This window comes from Sphaerulina musiva, assembly GCF_000320565.1.
Source record: "Sphaerulina musiva SO2202 unplaced genomic scaffold SEPMUscaffold_2, whole genome shotgun sequence".
In the NCBI taxonomy this organism is placed as follows: Eukaryota; Fungi; Ascomycota; class Dothideomycetes; order Mycosphaerellales; family Mycosphaerellaceae; genus Sphaerulina; species Sphaerulina musiva.
The window spans coordinates 2,802,389-2,817,137 of NW_016017384.1; the positions used below are offsets into that span (position 1 = coordinate 2,802,389).

The 14,749-nt window shown below is 53.2% G+C and overlaps 4 protein-coding genes across 4 annotated transcripts; 2 read left to right on the forward strand and 2 right to left on the reverse strand.

Annotated features, from left to right (window-relative positions):
* Positions 1–28: 28 nt before the first annotated feature.
* SEPMUDRAFT_61179 (nucleic acid-binding protein) lies at positions 29–5,584 on the forward strand (the record flags this gene model as incomplete). Its single annotated transcript, XM_016909552.1, has 3 exons — positions 29–103; positions 161–1,360; positions 1,445–5,584. The coding sequence occupies 3 exons, from the start codon at positions 29–31 to the stop codon at positions 5,582–5,584; spliced, it is 5,415 nt and encodes a 1,804-aa protein (XP_016763995.1).
* A 371-nt stretch (positions 5,585–5,955) lies between these two features.
* SEPMUDRAFT_147632 (uncharacterized protein) lies at positions 5,956–7,430 on the reverse strand. The gene has a single exon (XM_016904428.1). The coding sequence runs from the start codon at positions 7,397–7,399 to the stop codon at positions 6,143–6,145; it is 1,257 nt and encodes a 418-aa protein (XP_016763996.1). The 5' UTR covers positions 7,400–7,430; the 3' UTR covers positions 5,956–6,142.
* Positions 7,431–7,696: 266 nt separating this feature from the next.
* Positions 7,697–14,253, forward strand: SEPMUDRAFT_124057 (cullin binding protein CanA). Its single transcript, XM_016901877.1, has 4 exons — positions 7,697–9,398; positions 9,504–12,361; positions 12,424–13,343; positions 13,459–14,253. Exons 1-2 carry the CDS (start codon positions 7,827–7,829, stop codon positions 11,871–11,873), a joined length of 3,942 nt encoding a protein of 1,313 aa, XP_016763997.1. The 5' UTR covers positions 7,697–7,826; the 3' UTR covers positions 11,874–12,361; positions 12,424–13,343; positions 13,459–14,253.
* Positions 7,697–14,253, reverse strand: SEPMUDRAFT_61184 (NAD(P)-binding protein). Its single transcript, XM_016909553.1, has 4 exons — positions 13,459–14,253; positions 12,424–13,343; positions 9,504–12,361; positions 7,697–9,398 (listed from the first exon to the last, which is right to left on the reverse strand). Exons 1-3 carry the CDS (start codon positions 13,664–13,666, stop codon positions 12,332–12,334), a joined length of 1,158 nt encoding a protein of 385 aa, XP_016763998.1. The 5' UTR covers positions 13,667–14,253; the 3' UTR covers positions 7,697–9,398; positions 9,504–12,331.
* Positions 14,254–14,749: the final 496 nt, after the last annotated feature.

Here is a 14,749-nt window from a genome sequence, read left to right on the forward strand (position 1 = left end):
CGATATCACCATTGTACCCTTCTTTGACATGGCACCGGTCAAGAGAAAGGCCGTGACGGACGAGCGGCCCAGCAAGAAAGCAAAGCCGGCAGACGTCAAAGAGGTAAAAGAAGGGAAAGACGTGCAGCCCGACCGCACGGAGGCGCGCAAAGAAGAGAAGAGAAATGCCAAAGAGAAAAAGGAGCGACTGGCACGCGGCGGTGCGGAACCCGGCGAGAAGAAGGCGCCGTTAAAGTCGATTCTGCAGCAGGAAGAGAAGGCGTTTCCTCGTGGTGGTGGTAGTGTATTGACGCCGATCGAGCGAAAACAGATCGAAGCGCAGGCCGAACGCGATGTCCTGTTCGAGCAGGAAACGGGCCAGAAGGCCGAGGCCAAGGACGATGATGGAGAGTTGTTTGATAAAGTCGACTCTGCACCCGCGAAGAAGAAGCGCAAGACGACGCGAAAGGGCGATGGATTGCCGCAGGTCGAGGGAAGTGGTGTGAAGATCTCAGGATTGAGCTACAAGACGCTGGCGGTGGGTAGCGTTGTGCTGGGGCGAGTGACGGCTATCACGGGCAGAGATGTTGCGCTGGCACTACCGAATAATCTGACAGGTTATGTGCCAATCACCGCCGTGTCTGAACGACTGACTGCGCGCATCGAACGAATGCTGGACGATGCCAAGTCTGGTGCTGATGAGGACGATGAGGATGACGAAGACATCGATCTGAAGCAGCTGTTCCATGTTGGACAGTGGCTCCGAGCGACCGTGACTTCGACTGGCACGGACCCCGCAGAGGGAAAGAGTAAAAAGCACATCGAGCTGTCCCTCGATCCAACTACGGTCAATGGGGGCCTGCCCGAAGACAATGTAGTTGTCAACAGTGTCGTGCAGGCTGCAGTAAGAAGTGTCGAGGACCATGGCCTGATCATGGACCTAGGCTTGTCAGACGAGAGCGTGAAAGGTTTCGTGAGCAAGAAGGAACTCGGATATGCATACGACCTGGACAAGGTGCAAGAAGGTCAAGTCATGCTGTGTCTTGTTACAGGCAAAGGTAGCAACGGCAAGGTCCTGAAGATTTCTCCAGATCCAAGCCGAATGTCACTTGCGCTTGGCGACAAGAAGCTTCCAACCATAAGTGATGCTCCATCAGTGGATGCGATCCTGCCTGGTACTGCTGTGGATGTTCTCATCACCGAGTCTGGGCCTTCGGGCGTTGTGGGCAAGATTATGGGCATGCTCGATGTGACTGCCGATGCTATCCATTCGCAGGCCATTGGGCTGGAGGAGAAGGACATGAGCAAGAAGTATAAAGTGGGAAGCAAGACACATGCAAGAATCGTGTTCGCGATACCAGAAGACGATGGCGCTCGACGTGTCGGCATGTCCTTCCTTGCTCATACTTTAGCTCTTGTACCAGCATCGGACAGGCTCCCCGACATTTCCACCAAATCCTTGAAGACACAGGCCGCTGAACTCGGGCAGCTGCTGCCAATGTCGTCGGTCGTGGAAGATGCCAAGATTACACAGGTTTCACAAAACAAAGGTCTATACCTCAAACTCTCCGCCAAGCACGGCCGCGACGAACGTTCGGTTACTGCATTCGCACACATCTCGCAGATTTCAGACAAGCGGATTGAATCGTTGTCTTCGACCTCTGGACCATACACGATCGACTCTGCTCACAAAGTCCGTATCATCGGATACAGTCCAATCGACAACATTTACTACGTATCATTGAAGCAGTCTGTTCTCGACCAAGCTTTCCTCCGTTTGGACGATCTCACTGTGGGCGCGGTAGTGAATGGCACCGTAGATAAGATTATCCTGGGCGGCGCTACAGGCCTTACAGGCATCCTCGTCAAACTCAGCGACAACATCACAGGTCTGGTGCCAGAACAACATATCAGCGATGCACAGTTGAAGAACCCAGAACGTAAATACCGCGAGGGGTTTCCTGTGAAGGCCAGAATCCTGTCCGTAGACACAGAGAAGAGGCATGTTCGCCTTACGCTGAAAAAGCAGCTGGTCGATGATGCCAACGAGGAAATCTGGAAGGCCTATCAAGGCCTCCAGCCAGGCATGGAAAGCAAAGGCACTATCATCAAGCTGCATCCCAACGGTGCTGTAGTGCAATTCTATGGCCCCGTCCGAGCTTGGCTTCCGGTTGCCGAGATGAGTGAGACTTTCATCGAGCGCCCAGAACAGCACTTTCGGTCCGGCCAGACTGTCAGAGTGAAGATCGTATCAGTCAGTCCAGATACTGAAGAGATGAAAGTCACATGCAAGGACCACGTCGCTTTTGGTGCAGACCAAGAGCAGGCTTGGGACAAGGTCGCGGGCGGTCAACTAGTGAGTGGAACCGTGACCGAGAAATCGGCTGAGTCTATTTCTCTGGACCTGGAGAGTGGACTGAGAGGCATGATGCGCTTGACACACTTCGTCGATGGCTCTCTCGCTAAGGCAGAGAAAGAGGCGAAGCGTGTTCGTGTTGGCCAGAAGTTAAAGCACCTGCTAGTGCTGGACAAGATTGACAGGAGTCAGACCGTCATGCTTAGCAACAAGCCGAGCCTCGTAGAGGATGCCAAGGCGGGCAACCTGATCAGCACATTTTCAGATGTCAAACAGGGCACCAAGGTGCACGGCTTCGTCAGGAACACCACATCAGATGCCATCTTTGTCGAGTTCGCGAACGGCATAGTGGGGTTATTGCCAAAAAGCCAGATCCTGGCAGAGGCGCTTGACAAGCCTGACTTCGGCGTGCGAAAGGATCAGACACTCAATGTCTGGGTAATGGACACAGATGTCTCCGCAAAGCGCTTCCGCCTGACCATGCGTGAACAGGCTGCAACAGCCGAGCAATCCTCGAACCCGAAGGCTAGCATCGATGATGCTCTCAGCAAGCCAATTGATCCAGCGCTGAAGTCTTTGTCTGACATTGAGCCAGGGAAAGTTACAAAAGCCCGTATTGCCTCTATTCGAGCAACACAGATCAACGTTCGTCTTGCAGACAACGTGCAAGGTCGAGTGGATGTGAGCGAGGTGTTCGATTCGTGGGATGAAATTTCGAACAAGGCTGCGCCGTTGCAAAGCTTCAAGCAAAACGACCTCATCGATGTCAAGGTTCTCGGTATCCACGATGCACGAAATCACCGTTTCCTTCCATTCAGTCATCGGCAAGGCAAGGTACCAGTGTTTGAACTTTCTGCCAAGAAGTCGCGAGTGCAGAAAGACGACAAGTCTCTGCTGGATCTAGAGTCTGTCAAGCCTGGGTCATCTCAGCTTGCCTTCGTCAACAACCACGCTGAGAATTGCGTCTGGGTTAACCTATCGCCAAACGTTCGGGGGCGTGTAGCTCTCATGGACCTTTCGGATGATGTTGGACAGCTCCAGAATGTCGAGAATCGGTTCCGGATTGGCTGTGCGCTGCGTGTCAATGTCAAGGCGGTCGACATCAGTGCAGGTCGACTAGATCTCACTGCCAAGCAGGACAACGCCTCCACACCTCTTGCGCTCAAGGACTTGTCTCCAGGTATGGTTCTCCCGGCGCGAGTGATCAAGGCTACTGAGCGTGCAGTCAGCGTCGAGCTTGCTAAGAACCTGGTCGCTCATGTTCCGCTGGTGGAACTCAGCGATGATTACGATTCCATCAACTTGATGCAGTACAGCAAGAACGACATTGTACGTGCTTGTGTGATCAGTGTGGACGCGCCGAACAAGCGTGCGTTTGTCAGCTTGAGACCGTCCAAAGTGCTAAGCTCAAGCTTGCCCGTCAAGGACGCGCAGATCTCGAACGTTTCGCAGCTCAAGGCTGCGGACATTGTACGCGGTTTCGTGAAGAAGGTCGCAGACAAGGGCGTCTTCGTGTCGCTCGGTGCCGATGTGGACGCACTCGTCCGTATCTCGGACCTGAGCGACCAGTATGTTAAGGAATGGCGCAGCATATACGTCGTCGACCAACTCGTGAAGGGCCGCGTGCTCTCCGTTGACACAGATGCGAAACAGGTCCAGCTCAGTCTAAAGCAGTCTCATGTTGACGGTAACTACGAGCCGCCGCTTGGCATCACAGACCTCGAAGCAGGCATGACAGTCACTGGAAAGGTTCGGAAGGTGGAGGACTTTGGAGCATTCATCGACATCGACAATACTCAGCCACGACTCTCTGGGTTATGCCATAGGAGTGAGGTCGCTGCGAGACGTACCGAGGATGTCCGAAAGTTGTACAGTGCTGGCGATGTTGTGAAAGCAAAGGTATTGAAGGTTGACGTCGAGAATCGGAAGATCAGCCTTGGTCTTAAAGCCAGCTACTTTGCCAATGAGACTGATGATGGCGATGATGAAGATGAGGATAGTGAAGATGAGGACGTTGATATGGATGGCGGTGTCGAACTCAGCAACGATTCAGATGGTGGCGTTGAGATTGACCGAGACGTGCAAGATGCAGACAGTGAAGCCGATGTTGAGGATATGATGGACGTTGATGACGAGCCAGCAAAAGCTTCTGGCGGTCTCAAGACAAGCGGCTTCAACTGGGAGGGGGAAGATCTCGACGCCGGCACCAACGGTGCAGCATACGAATCCGAACCAGAAACAGTAACTACGAAGAAAAAGAAGCGCAAGTCAGAAATCAAAGAAGACCTCACCGGTGACCTCGACAAAAATGGTCCCCAAAGCAACAGCGATTTCGAACGACAACTCCTGGGACAACCCAACAACTCTGGCCTGTGGATCCAATACATGGCCTTCCAACTCCGCCTCAGCGAGATCCAACAAGCTCGTAATATCGCCGAACGAGCTCTCCGAACCATCAACATCCGCGAGAGCGACGAAAAGCTGAACATCTGGATTGCGTTGCTGAACCTCGAAGTCGAGTATGGCGATGATGATGGCGTGGAAGAGGCATTCAAGAATGCAGTACAAGTCCAAGATCCACTTGAGATGCATGAGAAGCTCGCTTCTATATACATCGACAGCGGGAGACATGCCAAGGCAGATGGGATCTTTGAACGCATGATTGCCAATAAAACGTTCCGAGCGAGTCCTGAAGTGTGGCTCAACTATGCGACATTCCTCCTGGAGACTCTCGGAAACGCCGATCGAGCTCGCGCGCTCCTCACCAAGGCTCTGCACAGTGTTCCGACGAATGAGCACCGTCTGCTCACTGCCAAGTTCGCGGCCCTTGAGTTCCGTTCTGTGAATGGAGACGCTGAACGTGGACGTACCATCTTTGAAGGGCTCATGAGTGAGTGGTCCAAGTGGAGTTCCGGTTGGGACATGTGGGTCGATATTGAACGGTCACGCATCTCGACGCAATCATCCGATGACGCCAAGATGGAAGCTGTCGAAAAGACTCGAGAGCTGTTTGAGAGGATTGTGAAACTTCCCATGAAGAAGAGGAGGGCCAAATTTGTGTTCAAGAAGTGGCTGGACTTTGAGAATAAAGAGGGTGCTGCGCAGTATGCTGCTGGCACGAGCAAAAAGGGTAGCAAGAAAACCGGCGGTAGTCAGGCAGAGAGAGTCACGGTTTTGGCGAGAGAGTATGCGCAGAAACTTGAGGATAAAAAAGCTGGTGGCGGTGATGGGGAAGATGACGACGAGTAAGGTCCCTCATGGTGGATTCGTTTCTTTCTCTGGTGTTCGTGGTGTTTTTCGAAGCAGCTATGACTGGGGGGAAAAGTAGATGCACAACGACGTACATTAGAGGTTACATAAAATGAAGGATACACATGGATTATTCTCTCTCTCTCTCTCTCTCTCTCTTTCTGCAATCGAGTTACAAGCTTCTGCAAACCTCAAGATTAGGTGTATTTGCTGTGATATAAAATAGGGTTATTGCCTCTGTCCTTGGAGGGTGAGAGAGAGAGAGAGAGAGAGAGAGAGAGAGAGAGAACGCGGGAGGGAGGGCTTCACTTCAACGGACAGTTGAATTCATGTTTTTACATACGCGCAAAAATCTCGAAGCTTGCAACAAGGGGTATCTCTTCGCTCGTTCATCTGCACACGCTCAAACGCCACGCTTTGTATATATAAGCTAGGTTATGAGCAAGTAGCTCACCATTGCGAAGTCGATCATACTTGTACTGTCAGCAATGTCTTCCTCCATGCTCAGACATCCCTTGTCCAACAACGTCTCTGGCCCTCTGGCACACCTTCTGAGAATCACTCGCTGGTCTTCTTCGATTTCTTCTGCTTCTTCGTAACTCGCTTTTCAGCTCCATCTTTCGCAGGTCCAATTGAATTTGCAGCATCTTCGACGCTGACCTTGCGCTTCGCAGAGCCAGTGCCGTTTTCTGGAACAGCAGCCTCAGCTGCAGAATCAGACTTCTTGGCTTTCTTCTTCTTCGGCCTCTCGGCAATGGCCGCTGGGTCATGGCCCACAGCCTCGTCACCATGCACGAAGCTGTCCCCGCTCTCACGCTTGCGCTTCTTCTCTGCTTTCTTCGCGCGTTTGGCGTCCTCTTTTGCTTTCATACGTAAGGCGACTTCAGCTGCCACTGCGTCTGCATCTTCGAATTCGACTTCCGGGACTGTGTTGGTCTTTGCTCCAGTAGCTTCAGCCGGATGACTAGTTGAGCTTTCTGCACTGTGCTTTGTTGTGCCATTGACATTTTGATCCTTGTTCCTGATGCCAGCGACCTTCTTCTTTTGCTTTGACCGTTGCGTTCTCGCACGAACGATAGCGTACTCCTTCTTCTCTAACGTACTCAACACCGAAAATGGGACCTGGAGCTCGCCATCTTCCCAGAGCAGCATAGCGCCCGATTTGTCGTACTTGGTGTTGGCATCACCCTTCTTATTCTTCTTCGAGGCGGGCGTAGGGGTAGGCTGCGAAGGTGGGAATACAGAAGAAGACTTTGGCTCTTCCTTCTCACTCGTCACGGCTGGCTCAAGCTCTGGCTTGAGGTTGACCTTGACCTCATTCTCCACCACCGGGAGGTCGGGTTTCTCTCGCGCCAGTCTGTAATCCTGTGCAAGCTTCTGTGCTCCCTGTGCACTCTCCAGCATCATCTTGAACTCGGCGTGCGAGGCAGCCGCGCCACGACCCTCCTCAGGCTTCTCAGCCGTGATAGTGGCCAACTGCGAGAAAATACCGCAGTACATGTCCGTCGCACACCTCCAAGCCTCCACAATGGCGTCCATGTATCTCGCGTGTCGTTCGACGTCATTCTTGCCGTCCTCGATTTTCAGGCCGACGTGGAGCTGCTGGACAACGTTGGTGGCAACGGTGATGTACATGCCCTGGTCGGGCAGTCGGTCTCGCGCATTCCGCAGCGTGTCGAACAATGGCTGCGAAGCTGCGAAGGCGGCGTGCGATGTCTTCTGGCGTTTGACCGACATGGTGGTGGCTGCAGGCGAAGGCGCGTCTGCTTCTGCTTGTGTCGGGGCAGCAGTAGGGATGGGCCTTTGTCGTTTCATGTCGCTGCCGATGAGGTGGAATCAGCCTTTCCTTCGGGAGGAGGTTGACGCGACCAGGAACAGCTTGCTCGTTTGTGTCGACAAAGTGAAAGAGAGCTTCCGCCAAGCTTCTCGAACTCACTGCACTTTTAATCCCTGCATGGCGGCAAGGCGGGTCGGGTCGGTAGTGCCTGTGCCGTGGCGGGGCAGCGTATGTGACGGTTCTTAGCTCTACCTTACCTAAACAACCACACTGGGCAACGTCTAGGTACTTCCACCTAGGCACCATCTCTCTGTTTGCTCTCACGTGGCCAGGCTCGATTGTCTACCTTAATACCTTACCTGACCACGTACTTGCCTTAGTACCACAGCACTCCAGCCTGTCACATACAACGAAGAAAACTGCGATCAGACAGCGGACGACCCTACATCACCGTCCGCCGCCGACATGGCGAGCAACACCGTCCCCCAGAACCCCACCTCCCACAATGTCGCCTCCCTCCTCAGCAAACTACAGGACGCCGACAGCGATATCCGCTATATGACCCTCAACGACCTGAATCAGATGTTGATCAATGGCCACCAGACCTTCCTCCAGCACGATTATAACACATGCGCCAAGGTAGTGGAGGGTCTGCTGCATACGCTGAATGACAGTCACGGAGAGGTACAAAATATGGCCATCAAGGTGCTGGGCCCATTTGTAAACAAGGTACCAGAGCCCATATTATGCCCGACGATTGAGAAGGTCAGCAACATCAAGACGGACAACTCCATAGACAATTCCATCCCGGCAATCGCTGTTCGAGCCATCGTGGTTGCCCTTCCCCACCCATCACCGGGCCTGCCACGAAGCCAGAAGGTCAACGAGGCTTACAACGCGGTCAGCAAGGCGCTGATACCGCGTCTTGTTGGCCGTGTGGTCATCCCTTTGCCCAAGCCAGGACCGCCGCCTCCTAAGGGCATGTTGCAGTATGACCTGGAGACTGGCAATGACTCCAACAGTCTCGACCTTCTCCACGCTGTTGCGGTAAACTTTGGGCCGATGCTACAAATGGTGGAAGTGGAGGCGCTTGAACAAGTGACCATGTCCATTGTTGAAAGCGAAAAGTGCGGTACCGTGATGAAGAAGAAGGCAGTCGCGGCGCTGTCTGCTCTGGCCCCATACTTCGACGACCGACTCCTTGCGAATCACATCAGCTACACTATCGAGCAGCTCCGACAGTCCCATCTCACAAGCCAACAGCGAAGACTGTTCATCAACGTGTATGGCAGCTTGGCGCGCAGCATACCGAAGCAGTTTGGTCCATATCTAAGGACACTCGCTCCGTTTGTGCTTGCCCCTTTGAGCCAGGAAGAGCTAGAACAGCAGCGCGAAGCTGAAGCTGAATCAGATGGAGAGCGAGATGTACAATTGGAGGAAGTGCGCGAGTCTGCTCTAGTCGCCATTGCAGCCTTCCTTGAATCCTGCCCGGCAGACATGCGCCCCTACACAAAAGACGTCGCAGAAGCAGCGACGCGTTTTCTCAAGTATGAGCCGAACGTGCTAGATGATGACGACGAGGACATGGACGAGGAGGAAGAAGAGACAGCCGACGACTTCGATGCGGATGAGGACTTCGAGGAAGAGGCTGGCTTTGAAGACGAGGACGACGTGAGCTGGAAGGTCCGACGCGACTCGGCAAAGACACTGTATGCGCTGATTGGTATGCTCGACCCGAAGGAGCCTTCGATCTACGGTCAAATTGCGCCGGCGCTCATCAACCGCTTCAAGGAGCGAGAGGAGAGCGTTCGGACAGAAGTGATCAAAACTCTGGCCTTTCTCATCACGAAGACCGGCGCCTCCGCCGCACCTTCCACGCCAGACTCAACCTCATTAAGCAGGAAGCGGAGGCGAGGCTTCTCGGATTCCCTCGGCTCCGATTTGGAAACTCAGCAGGCACTGATGAACGGCTACGCCTCGCCGTCAACACTAGCACCCACAGATGCGACGAAAAGTTTGGCTAAGATTAACCCTGAAGTAAGTGCCTCTCTGCTACTCTCCTCAATATCGACGACTCCCTTCTTTTGGGCGTGTCTAAGAGAGAGAAATTCCAGTATGTGATGAGCTGACATATATCCGCAGATCGTCAAGGGCGCATCAAAGCTGTTCAAATCTTCGACTCCTGCCACGAAGCAGGCGCTTATTTCCCTGCTGAAAGACATGGTAATAGCACAGCATGGAGGCCTTTCGGATAGTGCAGATCTTGTCATTGCTCCCGTAGTGGACATCATCAACACCGCCGCCTCCTCAGGCTCGAACCTTTCCAACAATGCCGTCAGGATTGAGGCTCTGGTGTTGCTCCGAGCTATTGCTGAGACTCACCCCACCAAAGTGATCCAACCGCATCTTGATATCATCATTCCGGCTGTCATCAAATCTGCAACGGACCGCCTCGCCAAGGTCTCGGGGGAGGCATTCACAACGATAGAGGCCTACATCAAGGCTCTTACCCCACCACGATCGTCTTTGGCGAACAATGGTGATGTGTTGACCAAACTGTTTGGAATCATCACCAACCGTATCACTGCGCCAGAGTCCGATACTGAAGTGCGTCAGAAGGCCGTTCAGGCGCTTGGCTTGCTGATTGGTCGTACGAGTGGCGCCGCAACAGCTCTACTATCAGAAAAGGACCGTTTCGCTGGTCAAGAAATCATCGCAGAGCGCATGAAGAATGAGCTTACGCGCTTGACATGCGTCCGCGCGATAGACACGATGGCAGTGCTGGCTCAATCGCCCACGGATTTCAAGCCTGGATTCGTGGGTGCCGTGGCACTCGAGCTGGGTGCTCAACTTCGCAAGTCAAGTCGTTCCCTGCGAGGGGCCAGTCTCAGCGCCCTCCGCATGCTCGCTGTCAACCAAGCTTCTAGAGAGAGCATTGTCGATGACGCGATAGTGGTAAAGCTCATCGATATGTTCATTCCCCTTCTCATGTCAGGCGATCTGCACATGATTGGTCCGGCTTTGATCGTCCTGGCCTCCTTTACCAAGGGACGGCCGGAGGCTGTCGCTACAGATGCTGTCATCGCCGGCATCTGCAGCATCGTTCGCTCGCCGCTGTCGGGGTCTGCTCTCGACGCTCTCATCGCTTGTGTCGAGTCCATTGGGGAAGCTGGTGTAGGGCGTCAACTCATGACCGCATTACTCGACATCGCACCTGCTGGAGATACCGATGTCACTGGTCAAGTAATTGGCACTTTGTTGGTTTCAGGCGGCGATAGCGTGGGCGTCAAGCTCGATTCCTTCATTCAGGAGCTACGGACCCAGACTGATGAGGCGAAGAGATGTCTCGCTCTGTCTGTTCTTGGAGAGGCTGGCCTGCGTCAAAGCACCCAATCCGCTCTCAAACCCGAGTCCTTCACTCCATACTTTGCAGATCAGTCCGAGAAAGTGAAGCTAGCCGCTGCTGTAGCACTTGGCCGCGCTGGAGCTGGCAACGTGAAAAGTTACCTACCCAAGATCCTTGATGGTATGGCACAGGGTCGACAGTACCTCTTGCTCCACTCAGTCAAGGAGCTTTTACAGCACAGCACTGCAGAAGATGAGATACGACCATACACGAAGAGTCTGTGGGAGAACATCATCAATTCTGGTCAAGCCGAGGACAACAAAGTCGTTGGCGCAGAGTGCGTTGGACGCTTAGCCATTATCGATCCAACTGCGTATCTGCCCCAGCTTCATACCTTCCTGCAGAACCCCAACTCAACCGTTCGGGGTATGGTCATTGCCGCATTACGCTACGTTTTCTCTGACACAGAGCCTAGCTACAACCCTCACCTGCAGGCAACAATCATTCCTCTGCTGTCGACTATGTTGCGAGACACCGATCTCGACAATCAACGGTTGTCGCTGACAACTTTCAATTCCGCCCTGCACAATAAGCCTGCCCTGGTCCTTCCTCATCTTGGTGAACTGCTCCCATACGCCATCCAGGCCTCAGTAATCCGTCCAGAGCTGATTCGCGAGGTTTCGATGGGACCTTTCAAGCACAAGATCGATGATGGCCTGGAGATACGCAAGTCTGCGTACGAGACACTTTACGCTTTGCTGGACTCTCCAGCTTCTCGCGAGCGTCTCGACATTTCAGCTTACTACGAGCGTATCGTTGCCGGTGTGGTCGACGAGCACGAGATTCGAATCCTCTGCTGCCTCGTGCTTGGCAAATTGCTCACTATTGCTCCGCATGAGAGCGCTCGTCGCTTAGACTCTCTGGCTGCACAGTTTCGTGCAGTCCTCTCGTTCAAGCCCAAGGAGAATGCTGTCAAGCAGGAACTTGAGAAGATCACAGAGCAACAGAAGGCTGTTGTCAAGGTGAGCGTGGCTTTTAACAAGGCTTTCGGAGAGGGTATTGGACAAGAATCTCGTGTGTGGAAGGAATACTTTGATTATGCCAAGAGGGACTTTGCTCCGGCTGTCAAGTTTGCAGAAGATGAGAGTAGAAACGCCTCATCCTAGCAGAGTGCGAGACCGAACACGACACTTGGAGCGCCAGGATGGCTCCTCGTCTTGGACTGAAATGGCAGAGGATGTAGTGGTCGGTCCGGGCCATGTGTGGTGAGCATGTGAAGATGCTTGCCAGAACGGTAAAGTCCAGTACGTGACTGGCCTCCGGGCGGCAGAGAACAACGATGTAGCTTCACGAATTCTAAGCCATGACTACTCTGTCGGAGCTGACATGGTCATAGTCTCCTCTCTAGCAGAAAGTTCACGGCAATTTTCTCTATAATGGTAGCAACTTTCCGGGGCTCTTATCGCATGTGGAGGCCCATTGCTGCTCATCGAGCTATATTGCCAATTCCAACATGGATACCGATTATTAGATCCCAGCTGGAGCAGTGTGGAGTAAGTGTTCACATTCGTATAAACAGTGATACAGCTAGAACGGATATAAAGGTGCTATCTACCATGACACGCTACCATGTCAGAATGGGCTTGATGGTCTCCTGTGAAACGTGAGTTAGCAAATTGCATATGACACGCAAGGACGATTGAAGAAAGGACTTACTCCCGAGTGCATCTCATGCAGAGCCTGATCGAATTGATCGGCAGGCATCAACTTCATCAACTTATCAATGGGGAATTTCCCTTCCCGATACCACTGAATCATCTGCGGCACATACTTGGGTGGGTAGGCACCACCTTCGACCGCTCCAATCCACTGTTTCCCGGCCACCATGAACGCAAAGCCTTGCACACTGTTCAAAGTGTAATCAAATGGCGGAGATCCCACTTGAATATACTTGCCCCGATTCCTCGTAAACTGCATTCCCGCATCCATCAACACGGGCGCTCCCGTCGTGTCAATCGTAATCGACGGTCCCACTCCATCCGCAAGTTCCTTGATCACATCTCCCAACGTCTTTCCCTCATCCAACTTTGACCCGTCAATCACATGTGTCGCACCCAATTCCTTGGCCAGCTTCAGTCGTGATTCGACTCGGTCCACTCCGATAATCATTCTGCAGCCTTGGATCTTCGCGCCCATGATGGCCGACAGTCCGACACCTCCGAGTCCCATGACACACAGTGCATCGTTGGGTCCTGCACCGGAGACGTTCACGACGGTTCCACTGCCCGTTTGAATACCGCAGCCGAGCGGGGAGAAGAGTTGCAAGTCGCGTTTTTCTGTCACGAGGCCTTTGACGTTGACGACGGAGGAGGATTTCACAATGGAGAAGTTGGCGAAGGAGGATTGGCCGAAGAATTGTCCGAGGATTTCGGATCCTCCTCCTGACGACTCTTTGCCCTCGGCGGCGTGGAAGGCGGTGTGGGGGCCGAAGTTGAGGGGGGTGAAGTGATCGCAGTGGGAGTGGCCGCCGGTTTTGCAGATTTCACACTTATCGCAGAAGGCGAAGGAGAGGAGGACGGGATCGCCTTCGGCTGCGACGGTGACGCCTGGTCCGACTTTTCGAACGTAGCCAGAGCCTGTGTTGGGGGGTGATATCATGGTCAGCTTTGCTCTTCTTTCCCTATTGTTCTTCTTCTTCTTGAAACTATACGACATTTCGAGCAGCGGAGAAGAATCGAAAGGACTACCCACCTTCGTGACCCAGCACACGCGGGTACATGGCCATGGGGTTTCCATCATTGGCAAGACCACCGATCAATACATCTGTATGGCAAACACCAGAAGCGACCATTTCCACGAGAAGCTCGCCTTCTTGCGGTTCTCTAACCTTGATATCCTCCAGCTTCCATCCTTTGTTTGCGTATGTGTCGTGACACACGATCGCTTGTGTGGACGTCATCTTTGCCTTTGGATTCTCGCCCGATAGATAGACAGACAGACAATCTTCTTATAAACAATGAGATGGCACCAGTGAATGATGGGTGGGGAGAAGAAGGCAATCAATGGAAGAAGAAGATCAGAAGGAGGAGGGAACGAGGAGTAGGAGGAAGAACAAAGAGACGGTGCTCTGGGTCTGATATATAATCACACCACGAGCAGCAGCTTGCTTCTCCTTTAATAATAAAGTGCACTGGTCTGCTCCGCTTCGTGGAGAACTCTAGCAAGGGTCGACAGGGCCAGGAAGCCGCAGCACATGTGAGCTCGCATTCAAAAGAAAGCTCTCCAGGGCTAAGCTAGCAATCTCTAGTGTATGTTTGGTCCACCATTCCGGATCGAGCTGGCCCTTCCTGAGGAGGAGGAGGCGGAGGAGGAGGATGGGGAGGACAGAGAGAGAGACAAGAAGTCATCTGGACCGATCCAATCCATCAGTGTGTGTGTTACCTCCTCCCGATGAATGAGGCTTTTCGGCGCGGCTGAGAGGAGTGGCGGAGACTCGCCCGGCTGTGGATATAGGCAGATGTTTTGGCTGGTAATGACGGTATACCACTACGGCCTGATACTCCCAACTCCTACTGGGTGGAGAGGGGTAGAACTACGGGGTCGTGTACAAGGCGGGGTATTTCGTGATAGTCTAGGGATGCATCCCAGGTGGAGTCAAGCCCCCCGTTTACTAGTAGTCGAGTCAGTGTGTGTTCGGTGTGTGTGGCGCTCTCGTCTCTTTGTTCCTTTCGGCTCGGATGTTGATAGGCTTTCCAGTGTTGTTCTTTGTGGTTTGTTGGAACAATCCACCGCACTTTTCTCTGTAGGGACTCAGAGCAATACCGAAAGATTTCCCATAATGCTTGACAACGAGTCCCGTGCTGCTCCTTTATTTGCCTTTGGACGAGATCTGGGGAGAGGGATGGGGGTGGAATGGGGGAAGCCTGGAAGGGGATCGGATGTAAACTTAGTCAGCGGCAAATAACCCAGTAGGCCAGTTGCCGACTACCTTACTAAGCTGACGAAAGTTTTCTCGAGTCGTTTCCGGACTGAATTCCGCGAA

Coding starts and splice junctions, on each gene's coding strand:
- SEPMUDRAFT_61184 (XM_016909553.1), bottom strand. CDS start 13,666: ATGACGTCCACACAAGCGATCGTGTGTCACGACACATACGCAAACAAA. Junction 13,344..13,458: donor GCGTGTGCTGGGTCACGAAG/GTGGGTAGTCCT, acceptor CCCCCAACACAG/GCTCTGGCTACGTTCGAAAA. Junction 12,362..12,423: donor TGCATGAGATGCACTCGGGA/GTAAGTCCTTTC, acceptor CACGTTTCACAG/GAGACCATCAAGCCCATTCT.
- SEPMUDRAFT_124057 (XM_016901877.1), top strand. CDS start 7,827: ATGGCGAGCAACACCGTCCCCCAGAACCCCACCTCCCACAATGTCGCC. Junction 9,399..9,503: donor TGGCTAAGATTAACCCTGAA/GTAAGTGCCTCT, acceptor ATATATCCGCAG/ATCGTCAAGGGCGCATCAAA.
- SEPMUDRAFT_147632 (XM_016904428.1), bottom strand. CDS start 7,399: ATGAAACGACAAAGGCCCATCCCTACTGCTGCCCCGACACAAGCAGAA.